Source organism: Megalobrama amblycephala, linkage group LG14, assembly GCF_018812025.1.
Source record: "Megalobrama amblycephala isolate DHTTF-2021 linkage group LG14, ASM1881202v1, whole genome shotgun sequence".
In the NCBI taxonomy this organism is placed as follows: Eukaryota; Metazoa; Chordata; class Actinopteri; order Cypriniformes; family Xenocyprididae; genus Megalobrama; species Megalobrama amblycephala.
Window position 1 is genome coordinate 42,511,146 of NC_063057.1, and position 23,063 is coordinate 42,534,208.

Sequence of the window (23,063 nt, forward strand, 5' to 3'; positions counted from 1 at the left end):
AGTAAACTCAGCCAAGATGGCTGATGTCCTTATAAAAATAATTTGAGCAAACATGTTCCAAGCCTAAATTTTAGAGTCTGCCAACTGTCATTTCTGGCCTCAGGCATATCTAAAATATCACATTTTTTGTTTTTCTTCTTTTTCAGAGTCTATGCATTTACACAAATCTAATGACTTGTAATGATTGAGCAGATTGTGTAAAACATTGTGTATTGCACTTATGTTTAACAAATACAGTTTGAGCATTTTCCACATCTTTGTCTTTTTATGACTCATTACAAGAAAATTTTAAAAATGCTTTTGTTGAATGTACTGAATTTAAATAGAAACAATTTAGTTAAAGTAACTAAAAGTAATTGGATGGAACCATGTCTATAATTTTAATGAAAAGGCTTTGAAAGGCAGCCGCTAGAGAATGAGGTGTCATTGATAGTGCACTCGCCTCGCATGCCAGCAGCGGACGGGCTGCGGTTCGACACCGACTCGGAGCAGGGTGGTTAGGACTGGAGGGTGAGTTTTGGAGGTGGAGCAATGAGGAGAGGAGTGGTTTTGTTTGGGTTGATTTCAAATATCAACAATGTCCAACAGTGTTGTTAGAAGAAAAAAAACATACCCAACCTTTAACTGATACAAATATTCATAATTAATCATAACAAGTTAGGATTAATTATTAATGTTTTTTCTTTGAGCTAATTTGCTTCACTGCTTTTTTGCTGCACAAGTCCTCAAATATCTATGGAAGATTGTTTTATAAAACTTAAAAAGATAATTGCAAGTTTAAATCTTGCAATTCTGACTTTTTTTCTTGGAATTGCGAGTTTCTCTCAAAATTCTAACTTTTTTCCTCTTAATTTTGAGTTTTTAGCTCTCCCAATTGCTCAAAACTTAAGGCCCTGTCCACACGGAGACACGTTTCTGTGTATACACACTTCGTCCAGACAGATCCAACATTTTCGGAAGGTGAAACCGCTATTTTTTGAAACCGGGTTTCAAAGTGGATAAATTTGCGTTTTTGGACAACCTGAATCGCTTCTTTTCAGAAATGTGGCTTTATATCACTACATTGTCAAATCAAATAGAAATAGCACATTAAAGTTACAACTACATGATGTAACCACTTTTTGTGTGTATGTACAGGTCTGAATCCAGGAATATTTTTGCTCATGTGGCCGAAAAGTCCACTCAATAGAGATACGTTTTGCACAGCAAGAAAATAATTCCAGGAAACATTGCTTGTAACACATGGTTTATTTAATCATTTTATTTTTAATTAAATCTCATTTAAAAAACATTATTACAGAACCTGTTTCTAGAGGTTATTTTAAAGTGATTACACAAAGTATGAATCTATATGAATATTTGTGTATTGGTATCATATAAGACTATTTGAAAACATCAACTGTTGTGTGTATACACGCACACACACAGGGGAAACACCCAACCACCAAAAAACACCAAACAATTTGGCCTAAATGTAAAACAATTGATACATGATTGACAAAATTAGAAGTAATCAAAGAACTTGTGTTACATGTGCAATCTGTCTTAACATTACAGAGGAGATTCCTTAGTCTCCACTTTGATATCAGTGTAAGTGACGCCTTTGTATGTGCCCTTGGTTTCATACTTTAACATACTGCCATTCAAGCAGGTGATCTTCACTGTGCCAGTGTAAGGCAGGTCAAATTTGGCTCTTCCAATGGTGATGTTAACTTCCACCTTCTTCCTGGGTGGCACACTGATATCAACAGACAGAGTTTTGGTTTTCTCTTCTGAATGCTCGTGACTGTAAGTGCCTTCAATTCCAACACTAACACTGTATCCTAGTGTATTTTGTGCAATCACTGGAATCCCAGCCTTCACTTCCACCCTAAATGTTGCTGTCAAACTTGCACTCAAAGACCATGAAGATTTGTTGGTTATTTTCTTTGAGGATTCAACTTTTTTTTTTTGAGTGACGGAGGAGTCATTCATGTAAGTGACTTTTTTTATTTCTTCTACTGCCACCTCTGGTATCAGTTGATTGATAGTGGGATAGTTGACATTGGTGAGAACTACTGATTTAACTGCATTGATAAACATGAATCCCATGCAGTCGATGTCACCACCAGCTCTTCCCACAACTCCCAAACAATATCCAGAGCCGACATCCATGGGATATTCTTTTTGTAAACCTGAGCTTGTCATCTTTGCAAAGAATCCTCTCTGAAGACTGGTTGTGAATCTGATAGCTCCAAGACGTGATCCTTCTCTGTTCCCCCACAAGGACAGTGAGGTGAAACACTCACCAGGCTGGAACTTGAACTCTTGATGATCTCCAACTGGTTTTCCAAAGGTTTCAGCTCTCCCATCTGAAAGCCAAACCTTGACAGCCTTCACCTGCCATTCTCCAACCCAAACCCAGATCTTCTCTAAACTGGCACCGTTGTTCTCACCAGTTAATGAAAATGGAAAACCTCCTTGTCCACCAATTTGCTCTACAGTTGTTGGGTAGGACATCTTTGAATGAAATTGATCTGAAAATAATAAACACAGATCAGAATTAATATCAGCTATATACTTTCTTGCAGTGTTTCCCACCACAGATGCATAATCTCCATCGGCTGTTAGTCTTCCTCACCAGCAGGTGGTGCAAGCGGCTGTTAACGAAGACCAGTGCGACGGCTAGAGAGTCGTTCATTTATTAATTCAAAAAACGGATTTACAGAAATGGATCAAGCAGTAAGTATATGTGATGATTATCAGGGACAGTATATATGTGGAAAAGCTGATAAAGATACAAAAGAGGTTTATGTTTGTCTTTCCCTGTGTATAGCCACTTTCTCTACCATGAACAAGATTATAACGTTATTCCTAGAGGTGTAACAGTACACATATTTGTACCGAACCATTCCAGTATAGGGCTTTCAGTACGGTGCACGTGTGTACTGAATGCATTACATTGCAACATTAGGGTCTCCTATTAATCGCAATAAGCTCTGCATTTTGTTACTTTTGATAAGAAACAAAGTGTCATCCTTCAAATTCTGTCCACGAAATCATGAAATTCAAACAGAAAATGCCATCTTGATGCACTTTGATGTGACGTGACAGATCTCTGTATAGGCCCTTTAGTTCAACCAGCAGCGTGGAGCGCGAGTGTGATCATCTCTTCCTCATTAATACAAGTTACAGAATAGTCTAAACATGAATGAACATCTGAAGGTATGTTGAAAGATACATTACAACTTACTGAAACAGTCATATCTCTTGTAATCGCTCAATCAGTGTTTCAACAGTGGAAAGACGTCAATAAAACAGCTTGTAAACAATAGCCAATGTCACGTAGCATTTACCTCAGAAAAGCCATAGTCCACAGCTTGTTAGTTCGCCAGAGAAATGAACTTGCTTAATATATGCACTGTATTAGCCTATATATTCATTATATTTTACTTAATCTGTTAGTGATGTCTTGATCATTTAAAATGTATGTTTAAATAAATCTGTCGTGAAAATGACTGTATATAAATGATTATATTTCAACAACGAATTGGAGTAAAACATAATTTTATAATTAGATTTTGAAGTTAATGCAAAAACTGCCTTATGTGCAGTTTACAGGTTTGCATTCAATTTGGTATTTGAGTGTTGATTATTATATCTAAAAATAAATAGCGATTGAATTAAGGCTAATAGTTTTGCTCTGTTGTAAACCTTCAATAATTACAGTAGCCAAATGTTCAAGTAAGGGTTTCCTTCATAGTTTATAGCATTAGCAGAGAGAATTTTTTTATCCTTGAGAAACGTTTAGTTCTAATTTAATTTAATATATTTAAAAACAGACATAATTTGTTCAGTAAACTACTGTTTAACAAAAAAAGGACCAATTTTATGTTTAGTTTTCTCCCCACCTGCTGTACCGAACCGTGGGTTTTGTGTACCATTACACCACTAGTTATTCCCGTCCCGAACATAAGCACTTCTGAGTGAAATCCTAGCATAAAGTTGGCTTGACGTTGAACGTTCGAGATTCACAAATTTAGGGGCCATCTCTAAAGTTACATTCATTTCTAAGAAAATAACTCATTGAAGTATATGCGCGAGACATCACTGCCATTGTCAGAGCGCGATCAGACCTCACTAAGCGAGTGCTGAACGCAGTTGGACATAGTGGTGTATTAGAGGTAAAAAATGATATAAATACTGTTCGGTTTCTCGCACAAACCGATCGTTTCGTGTCTTAGGACATCAGAGTGTCGTCACGAGCCTCAGGGTTTAATTTGGATTTGTCTAAGCAAGTTTTTTCGACTCTTACTGATTGTGTTCCCATTCACTCGCATTATTTGACTGACAGACGGCAGCCGTTGGAGTTAAAAATCATCATTTGTGTTCTACTGAAGAAACAAAGTCACCTACATCTTGGATGCGCTGGAGTAAGCAGATAAACATCAAATTTTAATTTTTGGGTGAACTATCCCTTTAAGTGTGTTTTTTTTGCATATGATACTAACATTTTCTATTGTGATGACAGTTATGATAAGCTTGTTAATGTTGTAAATACTGAACTAAGGAATATTAAAAAATGGATGGATAGCAATAAATTATCTTTAAACTTGAATAAAACCAAAGCCATATTATTTGGTAATTATAAAATTAACCCAGAAAAGACCATTAAGATAGACGGGATACAAATTGAACATGTCTGTGAAATAAAATTTTTAGGTGTTACAATAGATAACTAACTTGGAAAACTCACATCAGACACATAAAAACCAAAGTCTCCAATGCCTTGCAATAATAAATAAAGCCAAATATGTTCTTGATTACACTGCACTCCATACCCTGTATTGTTCCCTGATCTTACCATACTTAACCTACTGTGTTGAAATATGGGGAAACAATTATAATAATTCAATACAGTCACTCTTTATCTTACAAAAAAGGGCTATATGCACCCTACACAAAGCTGAATATCTTGAACACACAAATCCACTTTTTCTCAAATCAAAGTTATTAAAAATACAGGATCTTGTTAAATTTAACACAGCACAACTCTGATTTAAATCATTTCATAATCTATTACCTGCTATCATACAAAAGTTATTCACACATAGAGAGCGGCTGTACAGTACGAGGGGCTACGGGAACTTTTCAAAACCAATGGTCAGAATTACCAGGAGGAGTTTCTGTGTGTCTGTATGTGGGCTTAAAATATGGAATAGTCTGGGGCTCGAATACAAACAATGTCAAAGCATTCCCAATAATAAGGTTTTTTCACAGTATAATGATGGCGGGGCTTAAGTGTCTGCTGATGTATTTATTTATAGGCTGTGTGTCTTACCTTGTTGGTATTGTGGTTACCATTGTTGGTATTACTATAATTGTTACCTGTGATAATGTGTATTTGAGATATGTCTATGTTCTTTCATATGTGTATAAATACATATGAAATTGAGAGTTATGACAACATTAATAATTTAGGAAGCAGCTACTTTTGTTTGTTTTTCTTGTTAAATGTAACAGACTGGGGTGGGTTTAAATAAGTTTGACTTCTCCCACTCCGTTTCGAGCAATTGATTAATTATGTTGTTTATGTAAGGTGAACTTACCTTGTATAAATCAAATGTTTCTATTGCTTTGTTATATGTCACTATTGCTCGAAATAAATGAGAGACATGACATGATTTTGCTATCAGATGAAAGTTATGTCTAACCAGGTTGAGTTCTAAATTTGAAGTTTAGGAGATTTTGTTTAGGCGCTGTACCAAAAATAGCCACCAGGTGTCTCTGACATTTTATTGAATTTTTTATGCATTTTTATGCAAATAAAATGAGCACCAAGTGGCCTGCTGGTGACACTTAAAGGTGCCCTCGAATGAAAAATTGAATTTATCTTGGCATAGTCAAATAACAAGAGTTGTGACATGGAAATTACATACAGTGAGTCTCAGACTCTATTGTTTCCTCCTTCTTATATAAATCTCATTTGTTTAAAAGACCTCCGAAGAACAGGCGAATCTCAACATAACACCGACTGTTACGTAACAGTCGGGATCATTAATATGTACGGCCCCAATATTTGCATATGCCAGCCCATGTTCCCAACATTATGAAAGGCATTAGACAAGGGCAGCCAGTAACGTCTGGATCTGCACAGCTGAATCATCACACTAGGTAAGCAAGCAAGAACAATAACGAAAAATGGCAGATGGAGCAACAATAACTGACATGATATCATGATATTTTTAGTGATATTTGTAAATTGTCTTTCTACATGTTTCGTTAGCATGTTGCTAATGTACTGTTAAATGTGGTTAAAGTTACCATCGTTTCTTACTGTATTCACGGAGACAAGACTGTCGTTATTTTCATTTTTTAAACACTTGCAGTTTGTATAATTCATAAACACAACTTCATTCTTTATCTCTCCAACAGTGTAGCATTAGCCGTTAGCCACAGAGCACAGCCTCAAACTCATTCAGAATCAAATGTAAACAATATAACAGTATACAATACTCACATAATCTGCCGCATGCATGACGAACACTTTGTAAAGATCCATGAGGGTTATATTAGCTGTGTAAACTTTGTTTATACACTGTTCAAGGCAAGCGCGAGCTCCGTGGGCGTGGAGCACGAGAATTAAAGGGCCAGTAGCCCTGAATCGGCTCATTTATAATGATGCCCCAAAATAGGCAGTTAAAAAAAATGAATAAAAAAAAATCTATGGGGTATTTTGAGCTGAAACTTCACAGACACATTCAGAAGACACCTTAGACTTATATTACATCTTTTTAAAAAAAGTTCTAGGGCACCTTTAAGGGGTTAATAAATTAATTAAGGATGACCAAAGAAAGTGTGGAATTAAGAAATCATCATATTAACCTATATTATACTATTAGGCCTATTTTATATCGTGCCTATAGAGAGCATTTTTATGAAGTTTATCAACAAATGTTTTAAGAATGCGTAAGAACATAAAATAATAAAGGCTTAGAAGAAAACATTTTTATCTCTCCCATCCCACAGCCTTGTAAGACCATTCACTGATCGTGTCTTTTTTACTTAATATTTTATTATTATTATTATTATTATTATATTGACCCATATAGGTGATTACTTACTAGCTCAATTAAATAGCATAATGTGTATAAATAAGTATATACCAGAATTTTAAATTCCCATAAGTTTCCCACAAGTGCACCTTCAGAAATAGTCATAAAGCTTTATTGCCATGACTGTCCGGCATTTACTGTATTTACAAAACACAGTTTATATGGTAACACAAAATGTGATTTGGGTAAAGAGATGAGATCAAGTGGAAAATAAAATAAATATATAGAAACATTAAACAAAAATAAGAGAGCTTACATATCGGTAAATGGATTTTAAAGACTTTGGAATGAGATTTTTTTTTTTTGGCTTAAATATTTTTTAACATAGCCTATTAATAATAACAAATTTCAAAAAGAGTTTTTTTTTATAGTTTTCCTATTTAAAACTTGACTCTTCTGTAGTTACATTGTGTACTAATGGCTAGGAACTATACTCTCATTCTGGTCTTAGTACACGATGTAACTACAGAAGAGTCAAGTTTTAAATAGGAAAAATATTGAAACTCTTTGGTCATTTTTGAGTGAGATGCTAACGGTCTAATCAGATTCAATGAACTATGCTAAGCTATGCTAAAAATGGTACCGCCAGACCTGGAGAACAGCTGAATGGATTCGAAAATGGTAAAACTCAACTGTTTAATTTTCAAAAAAAAGTGGAGTGTTCCTTTAATTTGTGCCTTTAGCCCCTTTGTACCCTATGCGGTGCCAGAAAATCGGGTTGGATAATCTCATGCAGTTTTAGAAACTTTTAGCTACATCTTAAATCAAGTGCCTGTGAGAGAAAGCGTACTTACATGGATGACTGCAGTCTGAACTTCTTCTCAAGAGCAGCTGGTCTGGTCAAAGCTGGAAAAGTGAGATGTGTTTGGTCAGGCTGCTGCCTAAATAGAGCTCCAAAAGAGGACAGGCAGTACCTAAAACACACCCTGAGTCAGTGTAATCAGCTCCTCCCACCTCTTGCAAATATGCAAATTCAGTATTACATTATTATAAGGGTGTGTACAGAGTATAAACTAACATATACACAATTTAGCTCAAAATTACTTAAGGTTTCAATTTCCTTTGACTAACAGCCTACACAAAACATATATATATATATTGTATCTGCTCAAAAAGAAAAGATAACCAGTCCATTCTCACGTGCGTAAATCAAAAAAGTTAGATCAACCAAATAGCCAAAATTGTCCACACACTGAAAAACATACAATTAGACCAAAACAAGGGTCTATCACTAAAAATACTTTAATTTAACATCTGCAAAGTGAAAAAGAGTCAACGCTTTCTTCAGTGCTCATGGAACAAAAAGCAACACCAATCTACTATAGTCACAATTACAAATTGCCAGCTGTGCTTAATCAATAGGTTGTTGGTGATTACAAAAAAATAAAAAATTAGGGGAAAATAAAATAAATAACAAATAACCCCTACTGGATTGAATGAAGAGATGGATCTTGCCTGTTTCTAGTATTTTTTTTCTAGTCATTTAATTTTCTTCCATGTCATTTATTTTATTTGTTAATTCACCCTTCCCTCCTTAGTATTTCTTTTATTTTTTATTTTGTTCCCCTCATCATTTTTTCCCCCATTGCCATTTATTTGTTTATTTATTTTTTCCTTTTCCCTCTTATTATTTAATTTATTTTTCCTTTCTTTTTTTTTCACCTATTGATTAAAGGGATAGTTCACCCAAAAATTAAAATTCTGTCATCATTCACTTGTCCTCAAGTTGTTCCTAACCTGTATTCATTTCTTTGTTCTGCTGAACACGAAGGAAGATATTTTGAAGGAAGTTTGTAACCAGGCCGCTTTGGGGCACCATTGACTTCCATAGTAGGGAAAAATATATAACTATATTCCTGTGTTCACAATGCTTTTTAATACTATTCAAGGCCTTAATTTTCGCAAAATCCATTTAATGACTTTTAATACTTTTTAATGCCCTGCGGATACCCTGCGAAATGAAATTTGGCAAGAGCGGGAATGCTGATTCCAATCTGACTGCAGCAATGAGGGACATGATGGATGGCAAGGACAGGTGAAGGTGTTCATCAGCTGCTTCATTAAAAATAAAGCTGCAGAATTGCCACTACTGTGTTGAGATGGCAGTATAGGACTGTAAATAGTTGATTGTTAGAACAAATAAGTTTGAGTAAAGCTTTGTTTCGTGTGTTGTTGACTTGTATATGTATTTATGTTTTGTGATTGTTACTTTTATTAATTCTTTTATTAATTCATGTTTCCTTTTGACAGTAAATAAAATGTAATTATTTCATTTATGCATTAATTCATTGCTTGACTGAAATTTGAGATGTATTCACCTTGGCTGCATTTGTCTAGTGTTTATACATGTATAGCTATGTCATATGACAAAACAAATTGCATTTTGCTTGTTTTACTAAAACAATTTTCTGTAAAAAACAAATCTTTGAGCAGCTTATGGATCTCAAGGATCACTTAATGCTTAGGAGAGTCAATGACGTATAGGGAGATCAATTCTTGATGAAATAAACCCACTTGGAGTGGCTTGGTCTGATGGGTGATCCCCTCTCCAATGGTGTTATCATCTACGGCCCTGATCTTGATAGGACGGTTGCATGGTTGGGTGGCAATGTCATATTTTTTGATGAGATCCTTATGTATGAGGTTCAAAGCTGCCCCAGAGTCTATCATCGCTGTTAATGAAATAGATCCATCTTCAGTCTTTATTTCAATAGGGAGCTTGAATGATTTATTACTGAGTAGTGAAAAATATAGAATATTTACCTGAGAAAATGTCTGGGCTTTATATGTGCACGCTTGACTGCGATGGCCGGCTTCACTGCAGTAAAAGCATAGACAGAGTTGTCGTCTTCTCATTGTTTCCTCCTCAGAGAGTCTAGATAAACCCAGTTGCATGGGTTCGTCGCTTGGCTTGGTAGTTGATGACGTCATCGGTTGCAAGACGGCCGGTGATAAACGTTGCGATTCCCTCACACTTCTTCGCTTAGGTGCTTGTCTCATCAGATTATCAATTTTTATAGTGGGAGTCACAAAGTCAGAAAATGATCAATTTTCTCCCTTACATGCCAACTGTTTGCAGATCAGTGTTGAGGCTCCGTTGAAAGACAGCTTTCAGTGAAATATCGTTCCGTCCACTTTGAGCAGCGAGCGTTCTGAACAAAATGGCGTAATCGGCAGTACGGTTACCCTGTGACATTTGAGAATTTGTGTTGAGATATTCTTGCCCCCAGTGGGATATTCAAACACTTTGTTGGTTGTTGGATGAAATAATCAAAGGACATTTTGACATTCTTTCTGCGAAGTTAATCTGTGTTCAAAATTAAAGGGTTAGTTCACCCAAAAATTCTGTCATTTATTACTTACCCTCATGTTGTTCTATACCAGTAAGACCTTCGTTAATCTTCAGAGCACAAATTAAGATATTTTAGTTGAAATCCGATGGCTCAGTGAGGCCTCCATATGGAGCAATGACACTTCCTCTCTCAAGATCCATAAAGGTACTAAAAACATATTTAAAGGGGACCTATTATGCAAAATTCACTTTTGCCTGGTGTTTGGACATAAATGTGTGTTGGCAGTGTGTGTACACAACCACCCTATAGTGATAAAAATCCACCCACTCCTTTTTTTTTTAATCCCCAAAAATCATAAGCAGTGTCTCAGAACAAGCCGTTTCCAGATCCCTGGCAGTGTGATGTCACAAAAGCCACAGGCCCCGCCCACAGTGTTGACTGACACTTAAGTTTGAACATAGAACCGCCCTGAGCGCGTTGTTTACAGCGAGTCCGCCATTGCTGCACTGACGAGAACGTCTCCCAAGCGTTTTGTGTTTGGTGTTCTGTAGCTGGATGGATTAATCCACATAGCTCCCTTCATTTACTCCCTAAATCTGAGCTGCTGTAAACGAGGTGGATTAATTTGGTTTTCCAGGAAAATGATCCCTCAGTTCTGCCGAAATTCGTGTATGTCTGCGCGAATCATTTCACACCGGACTGCTTAGTGAACGAATGTCAATACAAAGAGACAATACAAAACAGAGACTGTGCTAAAAATGTGCTACTCAAGGATATACAAGTAAAAACTGTTCGTGATCCAGCTTACAGTCTCCAGAGTGATACTGGATACGGCAGTAATGAAGGTGAAAGCACTTTATTACAGTTCATCTGAGTTTATTTATGGGTATAAAGTTTATTAAGCACCACCCGAAAGGCATAAGGTCTTTATATATTTGTTTACTGTTAGTTGTAAGGAGAGTTTCTGTGTAATTCGCTATGTATGTTGGTGATGATACATAATACAAGGATAAGAGAGAGAGTTTATGGATAATATTTTAATGCACACTTGCAGTGTTTTATTAAGCTTTTACAGTGATTTTCTACAGTGAAAACGGACACTTCATCTTTTGTGTGAAATACAATCATCATAAAACTCATCTGTATAGTTTTGGCCATCATTTGGACGGTACAACAGGCCTTTACTAATATAGTAATTTAAAAACAAGAAGGCAATATAAGTTATAACCGTAGTTGAACTAAACTATACCTGTTCTATCTCCATGCAGCATATATACGCAGTTTCTGACATTATAGCGCGTCCTGACTGAATCCTGTCACCGGAGAATCAGCTCGTGAAGCTCCGCCCTCTTAGGCCGATCGCAGCAGCTCATTTGCATTTAAAGGGATCACACTGAAACGGCTCGTTTTTGCTCAACCACTAAAAGTGGCAATTTTAACATGCTATAAAAAATTATCTGTGGGGTATTTTGAGCTAAAACTTCACATACACCCTCTGGGGACATCAGAGACTAATTTTACATCTTGTTAAATAGGGCATAACAGGTCCCCTTTAAATCGGTTCATGTGAGCACAGTGGTTCAATATTAATATTATAAAGCGACGAGAATATTTTTGATGCGCCAAAAAAAAACTAAATAATGACTTATTTAGTGATGGTCGATTTCAAAACACTGCTTCATGAAGCATCGGATCATAAATGAATCAGTGTGTCGAATCTGCTGTTCGGAGCGCCAAAGTCACGTGATTTCAGCCGTTGGCAGTTTGACACACGATCTGAATCTGATCTGATCTGAATTTTGCTCCGATGCTTCATGAAGCAGTGTTTTGAAATCGGCCATCACTAAAGTTATTATTTTGGTTTTTTTTGCCGCTCCAAAAATATTCTCGTCGCTTTATAATATTAATATTGAACCACTGTACTCACATGAACCAATTTAAATATGTTTTTATTACATTAATGGATCTTGAGAGAGGAAATGTCATTGCTCCCTATGGAGGCCTCACAGAGCCATCGGATTTCAACTAAAATATCTTAATTTGCGTTAAGAAGATTAACAAAGGTCTTACGAGTGTGGAACGACATGAGGGTATGTAATAAATGACAGAATTTTCATTTTTGGGTGAACTAATCCTTTAAGTGGTGCAACACAACTCGATTTACTAAAATAACCAAATTAATGTTTGATTTTGTGTATTGTATTGAAAGTCAAATGAAAATGTTTAAACATTTGAAAACACACAGCATTTTATGTTCTCTTTAGCGTTTAGTAAGTTTTTAAAAAAATAATACCAAAGTGGAAAAAAATACAAAACGCATCAACATAAATAAGGAGAGAATTAAATAACTTTGTTTTAGTGACATTAAATTTACTTTAAATTTTTATTTTCCTTTTGAAACATGGATGTTGATACATTTACTGATTATTGAAAGGTTAAAAGACAATACTTCTTTTTAATATCAAGCACATTCAGCTCTTTTCTTTCTCATTCATTCATGTTTCATTATTAATAATGCACTTATATGAACTGAGATGAACATTTATATGAACATTTATAGGGCATAAAAGGTCTCTGCGGTAAGTAGCTTACCTGCAGGTGAAATGTTTTGAAATAGTTGGCTAATGATGCTTCTGAAAAAAACACCCAGGTGTTACAGCATTTCATGAGAATGGGCAGGTAAATAGTTCTGGTAAATAGTTCTGGTGAATGTTGGCTGCCTGAATATATCATGTGAACATGTCTTGGGAAACAACAAATCTCATATTGGACAGGTCTGCCATGGTGTTCCTCAGGGATCTGTCCTGGGTCCCATATTGTTTATATGCTTCCTTTGGGGCAAATCATTAGGAAATATGGTTTGAGGAATCACTTTTAAGCTGATGATACCCAAATTTACATCAGTGATGGTTTCTCTAGATAAGACCCTTATTCCTCGTCTGGTATCGTTTAAAGCTCTTTGAAGCTGCACTAAAACTGTAATTTTGACCTTCAACAGTTTGGAGGACATTGAAGTCCACTATAAGGAGAATAATCCTGAAATGTTTTTTATCAAAAACCTTAATTTCTTTTCGACTGAAGAAAGAAAGACATGAACATCTTGGATGACATGGGGGTGAGTAAATTATCAGGAAAAGTTTATTTGAAAGTGAACTAATCCTTTAAAGAAATCTTCCATTTTGAAGAGGAAGATCATGAAATACTTTCAAAATTTACTAAATTAACTAAATTAATGTTTGTTTTTGTGTATTGTATTGAAAGTCAAATAAAAATTTGTGTTTAAATATTTGAAAACACACAGCATTTTATGTTCTCTTTAGCATTTAGTAAGTTTTTAAAAAATAATACCAAAGTGGAAAAAAAAAAAAAAATGCTTCAACATAAATAAGGAGAGAATTAAATAACTTTGATTTAGTGACATTAAATTTACTTTAATTTGTTTTTTTTTTATTATTATTATTGTTTTCCCTTTTGAAATGTGTATGTTGATACACTTACTGATTATTGAAAGGTTAAAAGACATGAATGGTACATGAGTGTCACACGCTGCAATGAAGAATGAGTCACTGTTTTTTGAACTCTAAATTTTCTTAAGAAACAGAATTAATTTTTTGTTTTGTTTTTTTGCCAAAATATCTTATTGTTTCTTTGGTGATTTCTTTGACAGATTGTGTAATGATGGAATGCACTCAATGACTGCCAAAACAACTGCCAAACCGGTGAGTATCAGATGTGCACACATTTCAATAGCCTCTGCTTCACTATTAGTCATACATCAGGGATAAATAGTGAAGTGTCATATTTATTTCTTGGCACTATTTACTCAAGCAAAGTCAAAAATGAACTGTTTCAGTGTATTTTCAAATTGTTTTTACTGTGTGTGTGAGTGAATGCACATAGTGCTTACATCTACTGTGTTTACATGAATACTCATCTTGGCATTTTGATATATTTCTGTGTATTTGGCAGTTTAGGCGCACAACCGAATGCTTGTCAAATCATGTTCCACACGGAGCGAGCGCACAGATAATATCCTGTTAGTAGTGGATTCAGTTCTCTTTCGCAGCTTGTTATTGCGCTTTTAATATTTATTTTTAATATCAAGCACATTCAGCTCTTTTCTTTCTCATTCATTCATGTGTCATCATTAATAACTTTAAACTCTATCATCAACTGAACAGGGTGGATCATAAATAGGCTATGACACATTTAGGACATAAAATGTCTCTGCGGCAAGTAGCTTACCTGCGGGTAAAATGTTTCAAAATAGTTGGCTAATGATGCTTTTGGGAAAAGCTCCCAGGTGTTACAGCATTTCATGAGAATGGGCAGTTAAATAGTTCTGGTGAATAGTTGACTGCCTGAATATATCATGTGAACATGTCTTGGGAAAAAACAAATCTCATATTGGACAGGTCTGCCATGGTGTTGTCTGTTCATGGCTACATTGCAAAGAGGAACTGCTAATAGCTTTATGAACATACTTTAAATGACAACAATTTGACCAAATTTGAACTAAAAACAGCTTGAACTAATATACCAAAGTTTACTAACAGCTGCAGTCCGTAATGTTTGGCGTTCAGTATTGGCCGGCTCCAGTCGTGTGTCATGTGACGAGAGCCAGCGAATACTGAGCCCGCATTCGGATGTAAACACTGAAGCTCTTATTACAGAAAATACTCAATATCATTAACAAATAATTTAGAAATAATGCATGAATAAATATTTTCAGAATAAAATGATCTTCAGATTTCCAAAGCTATATACAAAATTGACAGTTTCTGTCCAAGCAATGAATTTTTCTCTGCCTGTATGGATAGGCTTCAGGGGCAGGTCTTTTTTTACTAATACTTAAAGGAACACTCCACTTTTTTTGAAAATAGGCTCATTTTCAAACTCCCCTAGAATTAAACAGTTGAGTTTTACCGTTTTCGAATCCATTCAGTTGATCTCCGGGTCTGGCGGTACCATTTTTAGCATAGCTTAGCATAGTTCATTGAATCTGATTAGACCGTTAGCATCTCGCTCAAAAATGACCAAAGAGTTTCAATATTTTTCCTATTTAAATCTCGACTCTTCTGTAGTTACATCGTGTACTAAGACCGACAGAAAATGAAAAGTTGTGATTTTCTGGGCCGATATGTCTAGGAACTATACTCTCATTCTGGTGTAATAATCAAGGAACTTTGCTGCCGTACCATGAGTGCAGCAGGAGCAATGATATTACGCAGTGCCTGTGACCCCCTGCTTGCCCTTGCAACCATAGAGACATTTGTGAGAGACGCTGCATAATATCATTGCTCCTGCTGCACTTATGGTACGGCAGCAAAGTGAAACGAGCCGGGGCTTGGACCCAGAAACAGCGTTTCTTATGTCATGACTTAACAAGCGGATTGCTGAAAAGTCACACTCAAAATTTACACTTGACACAAGGATGAACTGCAGCCAGTTGATTTAGGCCTGGGACACATTAGACGATTTTCAAATGTTAACCGATTTTAAAATTGTGGGAGACCACAGACATAAGGGCATCTCAACCAATTTTTTTAGCATTATAATCCTCTGAACGCACACACTAGATGATTTGACCGGACTGCTAGACCATCTGTTGAATGTAGGAACGATTTCACAGTGAGACGAGATCTCACAGAGACTTGCAATATCAAACGTGTCTTGAGAAGAAAAACAAATAGAAGACAATCAACATTGTCAGCTGGTTCTCCTGCCACACGTTCTGATCTACAGTGAAAAAATAGAAAAAAAAAATATATGGTTGTTCTTCTTTCTCAATACTCCACTTTTGTGGCATGTTTGTGGAAACACAAATTTGTGTCCTCAAAATAATGTCATTCACTAGAGCTGACGTCATTCATGAACAAGACTTTATTAACTAAACATTAGACTAACATACATGCTGCATTGCAACCTCGGGTGTACATTACTTTCTAATAATTCAACGGCCCGTCGACAGTTATTTCTTACATATAACAAATATTTTAGTCTGATGCGTGTCACTCGCTACAACACATGTGAACGGCTTATTCTCAGTGTGAACTCTCATGTGACTTTGAAGGTTTCCTTTCAATCTGCAAGTCTCTCCGCACTGAGGGCACATGAAAGGCTTCACTTCGCTGTGAATTTTCATGTGGATCTCGAGGTTTGCTTTGTCTTTGCAGGTTTTTCCACAGTGATGACACACATAAGTCTTCATTTCAGTGTGAATTCTCATGTGCCTATTGAAGCTTCCTTGTTGAGGGAAACTCTTTCCACACTGAAGGCATGTGTACGGCTTCTCTCCGGTGTGAATTCTCATGTGGCTTTTAAGGTTTCCCTTTTTGATGCATGTTTTCCCACATTGTTGGCAGGTGAAAGGTCTCTCTCCAGTGTGAATCCTCATGTGGATAATAAAGTTTCCTCGTTGATCGAATCTCTTTCCACACTGAGGGCAGGTGAAAAGTTTATCTCCAGTGTGAACTCTCATGTGGACTTTCAGGTTACTGTTTGAAGAGTAACTATTTCCACACTCCTGGCAAATGAACGGCTTCTGTCCAATGTGAACACTCATGTGGACTTTAAGGTTACTTTTTCTTGTGAAACTCTTTCCACACTCTTGGCAGGTGAAAGGAGTAGTTGCTGTTTTTTGTGTCCTTTCAGTCGGTGAGGAACTAAATGATTTGTCTCCATTTATGAAATCATGAATTCTTGTACTGATTTTTCTCTTCCATTTCATCTAGTCCTTCACTCTCCTCTTTCAGCAGCATCCGGTCTAATGTGAACAGAGACAAATACAAGTTAACCCCTGTTTAATGGCACAAAGAGACATAAAATATTTAGATATTTAAAGCATCAAATCCAACATCATGTATGCTAGATCTTATATGCAGTGATATACTTAAAGAGCTGATTTAATCTCAGAACCTCTTAACATTATTAATTCTATTCACTTTCTTAAAGACGTATCCCAACTACTTTAAGCTGGCAGTTATCAAACCACTAGTCCAAATTCAAACACCACCATAGAACAGAAACTGTTCTTATTAAAGTTACAAATTACCTGCATTTGATATGCTATTATGGCTACATCTTTCTTTAGGTAGTATTAGATCTTTTGACAACAAAGACCACAAAATTTTCTTGGATAGTGTGAGAATTATTTTGCATTTATGGACAAGAATTACCACTTATTATCACGCATCTGTTTAACCGCTACCACTTTACTTGATTAAATTTACTTGATAAAATTACTTGATTGTTGGGTAATGTTGGAGGTGGAGGAATGAAGAGAGTTCATTTGTTTAAAATATCAACAGTTTTCAACAACAATTCTTGAAGATTGCATTATTTCCAGCTTTATTTCTTACCATCCTCGTCACACGTAACATTAAAGGAACACTCCACTTTTTCTGAAAATAGGCTCATTTTCCAACTCTCGTAGAGTTAAACGGTTGAGTTTTACCGTCTTCAAATTCATTCAGGCGATCTCCAGGTCTGGCGGTACCACTTTTAGCATAGCTTAGCATAGTTCATTGAATCTGATTAGACCGTTAGCATCTCGCTCAAAAATGACCAAAGAGTTTCAATATTTTTCCTATTTCAAAATTGACTCTTCTGTAGTTACATTGTGTACTAAGACCGACAGAAAATGAAAAGTTGCAATTTTTCCGTTTTTGAATCTAATCTGCGTAATATCATTGCGCCTGCTGCACTCATGGTACGGCAGCAAAGTTCCTTGATTATTACGCCAGAATGAGAGTATAGTTTCTAGCCATATCGGCCCTAGAAAATCACAACTTTTCATTTTCCGTCGGTCTTAGTACACACTGTAACTACAGAAGAGTCGAGTTTTAAATAGGAAAAATATTGAAACTCTTTGTTCATTTTTGAGCGAGATGCTAACGGTCTAATCAGATTCAATGAACTATGCTAAGCAAGCTATGCTAAAAGTGGTACCGCCAGACCCGGAGATTTGAAAAACTGTAAAACTCAACTGTTTAACTCTAGGGGAGTTGGAAAATGAGCCTGTTTTCAAAAAAAGTGGAGTGTTCCTTTAAGGTTGAACCACTTTAGTCACATAAACTGTTTTTAAATATGTCTTTAGTGTCTTTCTGGGCATCTGAAAGTGTTAATTAGCTTGCTGTCAATGGAGGCCTCACTGAGCCATCGGATTTCATCAAAAATATCTTAATTTGTGTTGTGAAGATGAACGAAGGTCTTACGGGTATGGAACGACATGAGGGTGAGTAATTAATGACAGAAATTTCATTTTGGGGCGAACTAACCCTTTAAGATCATCTAATTGAATTCTCTAATTTAATTAAAGTTGCAATGCATTTTTACATGGATAAAAATGTTGCACATGTGACCTCAGTGAGCGTTCTGTCAGAAACATGGTGAAATAAAATTTGTGTTACCTGCCCTCAAACATAAGTGCCAATGATCGTGCTAAGCAATATCCCGATATATTGAACGAGAGTGGGGGTAAATTGTTTTGCAACCTGTGTAATAATATTTTAGATTACAAAAGAAAGTCTACTATCGACTCCTCTAAGTGGGAGCAAACTTCTCAGACAAAGCAACCTGTGGAGTCAGAGGAAACGCAAAAGCATATATCCATGTCAGAGATGGATGACAGCCGCTGGACTGGATCGAAATGAAGTAAGCAAAAGTGATTTTTGTTTTATATGGCTAGGTGGTATGACGATTTAAGATTGGACATACTTCAAAATACCCATCTTGGTAAAGCAAAGATAAAGTTTTGGTTTTGATCAGTGAATTACAGGTTGACTGTAGTTTTTTTTTTGCAAATTTATGAATTTGATTTACACACAGTATGTACAGTATAAATGACTACACCTGCTGTTAATGTTTATATAGTTCAGGTGGGAAAATTGACCATAGGTTGTTTTAAAAGTGAAAATGTTTCAGAATTTAGTAAGAGACCAAAACAAACAAGCTTTACGTATTTTGTTTGTGATTTGTGTCATGTATGACTGTTGTGCATTGAACATAATACCTAATATATGGTAAATGTAATATCCATATTATAAAACACAAAAAAGTGTTTCACAATTTTCTGGCTGGTACCACCCCAAAATCAGTCATTTTGATTGCAAAATTCACAAAAAAAGAGAAAAAAGAAAAGTGAGACTGATTAATACTAACATTATTATTATTATGCTGGTATTATTATTAGATTAATATTAGGACCTTCAATTAATTTGCCTCAATCAAAATTGAATTGCAATGTGATCTATTCACAAACTGTCAAAAGTGCTTGAGAGAATAATGTGTGTCCGTAAGTTTCCCACCCACATATTGAAATACTCTCCAGTTTTTATTGCTTTATGTAACATCACAACAGACAATTAGTCAATGAATGGAATAGTCTAAATCAGGTCCACAAATTATTAGTCAATGATGTTTTACGTCACTACTGGCACATAACCTGATTTATTAATAAACACTCCACTGCTGCTCACAGAATAGAAAAAGATTCTCATTTTCTGTGATTATAAATCAAAGTAAGTAACTAAATGAGTAAAGAAACAAAATATTGATCAAATTAATGACTCTCACCCCAGAGCATATCACACAAAACTAATAATATGTTTAAATACTGTTACTGTTTAAATATTTTAATGTGTAAATATGGGTTGCTGTCGAGAGGAAAAAATTACAATGAAAAAAAAGTTTATTGCTCAAATTTTATGGTTTGCTTAATGATAATGTTTTTGTTAGATACTGTTACATAATTAAATGATAAAAATTAATGATTTTCATCATTTAGAATTCAAAAGTGGATATTGGGTTTAATGTTACAGAAAATAATTGTTGTTTCGGCTACTTCTGTACTATTTTTCCTAATTTAATGCATTTTAAAGGCAGCGTTAATATTTGTCTGGTCATGTGATCTCAACATGTCTGACCTGCTCCATGTCAAATAACACCACTTTAATTAGGACACTATTGTTCAAAAATATCATTCCTTTCTGTAGATCTGGACATTTTAATAAGGATCAAATGACTGATTTCAGGTTTGAGAATGAAACCAACCTGTTTGTTCCTCAGTATCTTCTTGTTTCACACTGATTGTTTCTTCAATCTTCACTTCTTCATACTCCTCTTTAAAGCTGCTGTAGGGAGTTTTTAGAAAATGTTGACTTAGCCTGAAAATTTGAACAAGCACAACTCACAGGTCACTCCCCCTTGCTCTATGCTGCGCTACAGCCCTCCCTCCACAGCTCCTCCCCCATCACAACGCTAGTAAGGTGGATAAACAGTTATGGCACATTCACTGATACGGATGAAACAACATCAATATGATTTACATTGACTATGGCCTGCCCATACTTTGACTACAAACTTGGTCCTCAAAACATTACATATTTTGCAATACATGTAATGTAACTATATGACGTTGCACTATTTCTATAAGTAATAAATAGCTAGTAAGATAATATAACGGTAACTAACGTTACAGTATGCAAGTAATTATTCTATCGATATGTAATGCTAAATAAGGTTTGCTAGTACATTATTTCAGCAACATGACAAGTCAGTGAATTAGTAGGTTTCAATATAGTTGCTTTGCACAGTGCGTGACATTTTATCTGTATGTTATGCGGCTAGAGTTTTGACACCGAGTCAATGGGCTCCGACGAGGAATTCACACCCACAGCGACTTCGAGGAGTCAACGGGCGGGGAGAAGAGGAAGCATCAGGCAGGGGACGGGCAGGCCTGTTTTGAAATGATCTTAGTTGTGTAGTTCTTAAAAAATGAAACAAATCAAGCAGGGATACTTACTTGTCAAGCAGAAATGTGGCTAACTCTGCATCGGTTTTTAATCCTTTCAGGACACGTAGCTCCCTCCACCTTGGAAAAGCCGCTCCGATATTTACCCTCGTTTTATTTCGGGCTCTATCTAATTCTTTCTTTTTGGCTGTTTTATCATCGTCATCTGTTTTTTTCCGTTTACCCGTCTTTATTTTGTGAGCAGGTGCCACTCGAGGAATTGGCAGTTTGGATTGTTTTTCCGCCATGAGCAAAGCTGCGGCACACCGGTAATCTTGAATTTGAACGCCTGTACGCGCTGGCGCTGTGCATGAGAGGGGTGAGATCAGCGCGCACACGAGCTTGATTGACACTGCTAAGACACTCCTCCTGACTCTGCTTGGTTGTTTCTTACTGGGAACGGTGTATTTCTGCAAATGGCAATAGGACCACTGGGAGAAGCCAGAGGAGCTTGATTTTTTCAGATTATCTTTCTCATATTCTACTGTCAGGACATAATGACAGGTTTAACAAATATGTAAAAAATACATTTTTACAAAAGTTACCTACTGCAGCTTTAATGAACGCCATATTTATAATAGTGTCACATGGGTCTTTTCTGTGTGTTTGTCCTGTTTAAGATGAGAATAATTAACAGAAATAACAAATAAATCCAAATTAAATATCTGGGTGTGTCTCAATCCGCTCTAGTTCAGTAGTTCAGTGCACTGATGAGAGAGTCAGAGTGAGAGTTAATGGACTTAAATGATCTGATTAGACAAAAACAGTCAAAACTAGAACTACAAATTAATAAAAACATAAATTATACAGACACCTACTACTTAGCAATGATTTACATTAAGTTATATTGTTTACATAATTTACATGATTATATATGATTTACATAAAGTGAATAGATTACACTTTAATTGTGAAAGTTGTCATTACACAAGTTTGTGTTTTCGTTGTCATTTACACTGTTTTGACCATCAGATGGCATTCAATTGAGTTTCAAAAAGTTGTTTTCTCCAATCACTACGTGCCAGTGACCGAAATCGTGTTTACCATAAAAGTGGCGTCTTATTTAACTACCTTTATCGTAAAACAGTTTGTTACTTGTGTGTGGATGTGCTTAAATCACAAAAATAACGTTCATCAATGTTATATGAAGCGTTGCAATGTTACATTCAAGAATGACTCGCTTGACATCGTTTGTAAAAGCTGTAAAATTGACTGAACAGGTTTTGATTTAAACGCTGAAAACAAACCTGTCTTCACTCGAACCACAACAGATGCAGGAGCGCGCGCAGCCTTGTGACGTCATGTCTTCATATCAAAATAAAAGTCCTGTAAAGCGCGATAGAAATGTGTATGCAGAAGAACATTCGTGTTGAAATATATTTAATGAATATACACGCTGTCCATTGATGTGCTGAAAATGAATATTAATGAAAGAGTAATATGTGAGATTCTGACTATGTCGTTTAGCATTGCATTATATACATTATCCTTACGAAAATAACCAAGATGTTTTGAAGAACACAGATAAACATATAATGTCACAATGTTGTGTTGATTCTCTTCATGTTTAATCAGTCAAAACATCTCTATCTGCATTTTATTCAGCTGGATTGTTGGATGTCTTAATCCATATTAGGGTTTAATACTTCTATGGGTCTCACTTGTAGACTTTCTGTGTGAGAAAATGCAATGATTAAAAGTTATATTGATTTACAAACTGCTACTCTTTTTGTTTAGATGCTATATGGTTGTGGAATCTAGCTGATGCAAAAACTTGAGAAAATTAGATCCAGGCAGTCCAGCAAAGATTATGTCAGAGATTAAATTTGAATAAGGAATAACTAATTTATTAATTAAAATAGAGACAAACAAATTCATTAAGTA

General features: G+C 35.7%; 2 protein-coding genes across 3 annotated transcripts; both read right to left on the reverse strand.

The window, feature by feature from the left end:
• Positions 1-1,251: 1,251 nt before the first annotated feature.
• LOC125245342 (aerolysin-like protein) lies at positions 1,252-8,671 on the reverse strand. Its single transcript, XM_048155890.1, has 2 exons — positions 7,889-8,671; positions 1,252-2,516 (listed from the first exon to the last, which is right to left on the reverse strand). The coding sequence occupies exon 2, from the start codon at positions 2,497-2,499 to the stop codon at positions 1,552-1,554; it is 948 nt and encodes a 315-aa protein (XP_048011847.1). The 5' UTR covers positions 2,500-2,516; positions 7,889-8,671; the 3' UTR covers positions 1,252-1,551.
• Positions 8,672-16,252: 7,581 nt separating this feature from the next.
• LOC125245347 (gastrula zinc finger protein XlCGF49.1-like) lies at positions 16,253-22,470 on the reverse strand. 2 transcript variants are annotated; one of them, XM_048155895.1, is made up of 2 exons: positions 22,427-22,470; positions 16,253-17,153 (listed from the first exon to the last, which is right to left on the reverse strand). In XM_048155895.1, the coding sequence occupies exon 2, from the start codon at positions 17,115-17,117 to the stop codon at positions 16,359-16,361; it is 759 nt and encodes a 252-aa protein (XP_048011852.1). In that variant the 5' UTR covers positions 17,118-17,153; positions 22,427-22,470; the 3' UTR covers positions 16,253-16,358. The 2 variants fall into 2 exon arrangements, with proteins under 2 accessions (XP_048011852.1, XP_048011851.1); XM_048155894.1 differs by lacking the exon at positions 22,427-22,470 and adding an exon at positions 20,441-20,502.
• Positions 22,471-23,063: the final 593 nt, after the last annotated feature.

What these genes read in the sequence shown, in the direction of transcription:
- LOC125245342 (XM_048155890.1), bottom strand. Translation starts at nt 2,499, where the DNA reads ATGTCCTACCCAACAACTGTAGAGCAAATTGGTGGACAAGGAGGTTTT.
- LOC125245347 (XM_048155895.1), bottom strand. Translation starts at nt 17,117, where the DNA reads ATGAAATGGAAGAGAAAAATCAGTACAAGAATTCATGATTTCATAAAT.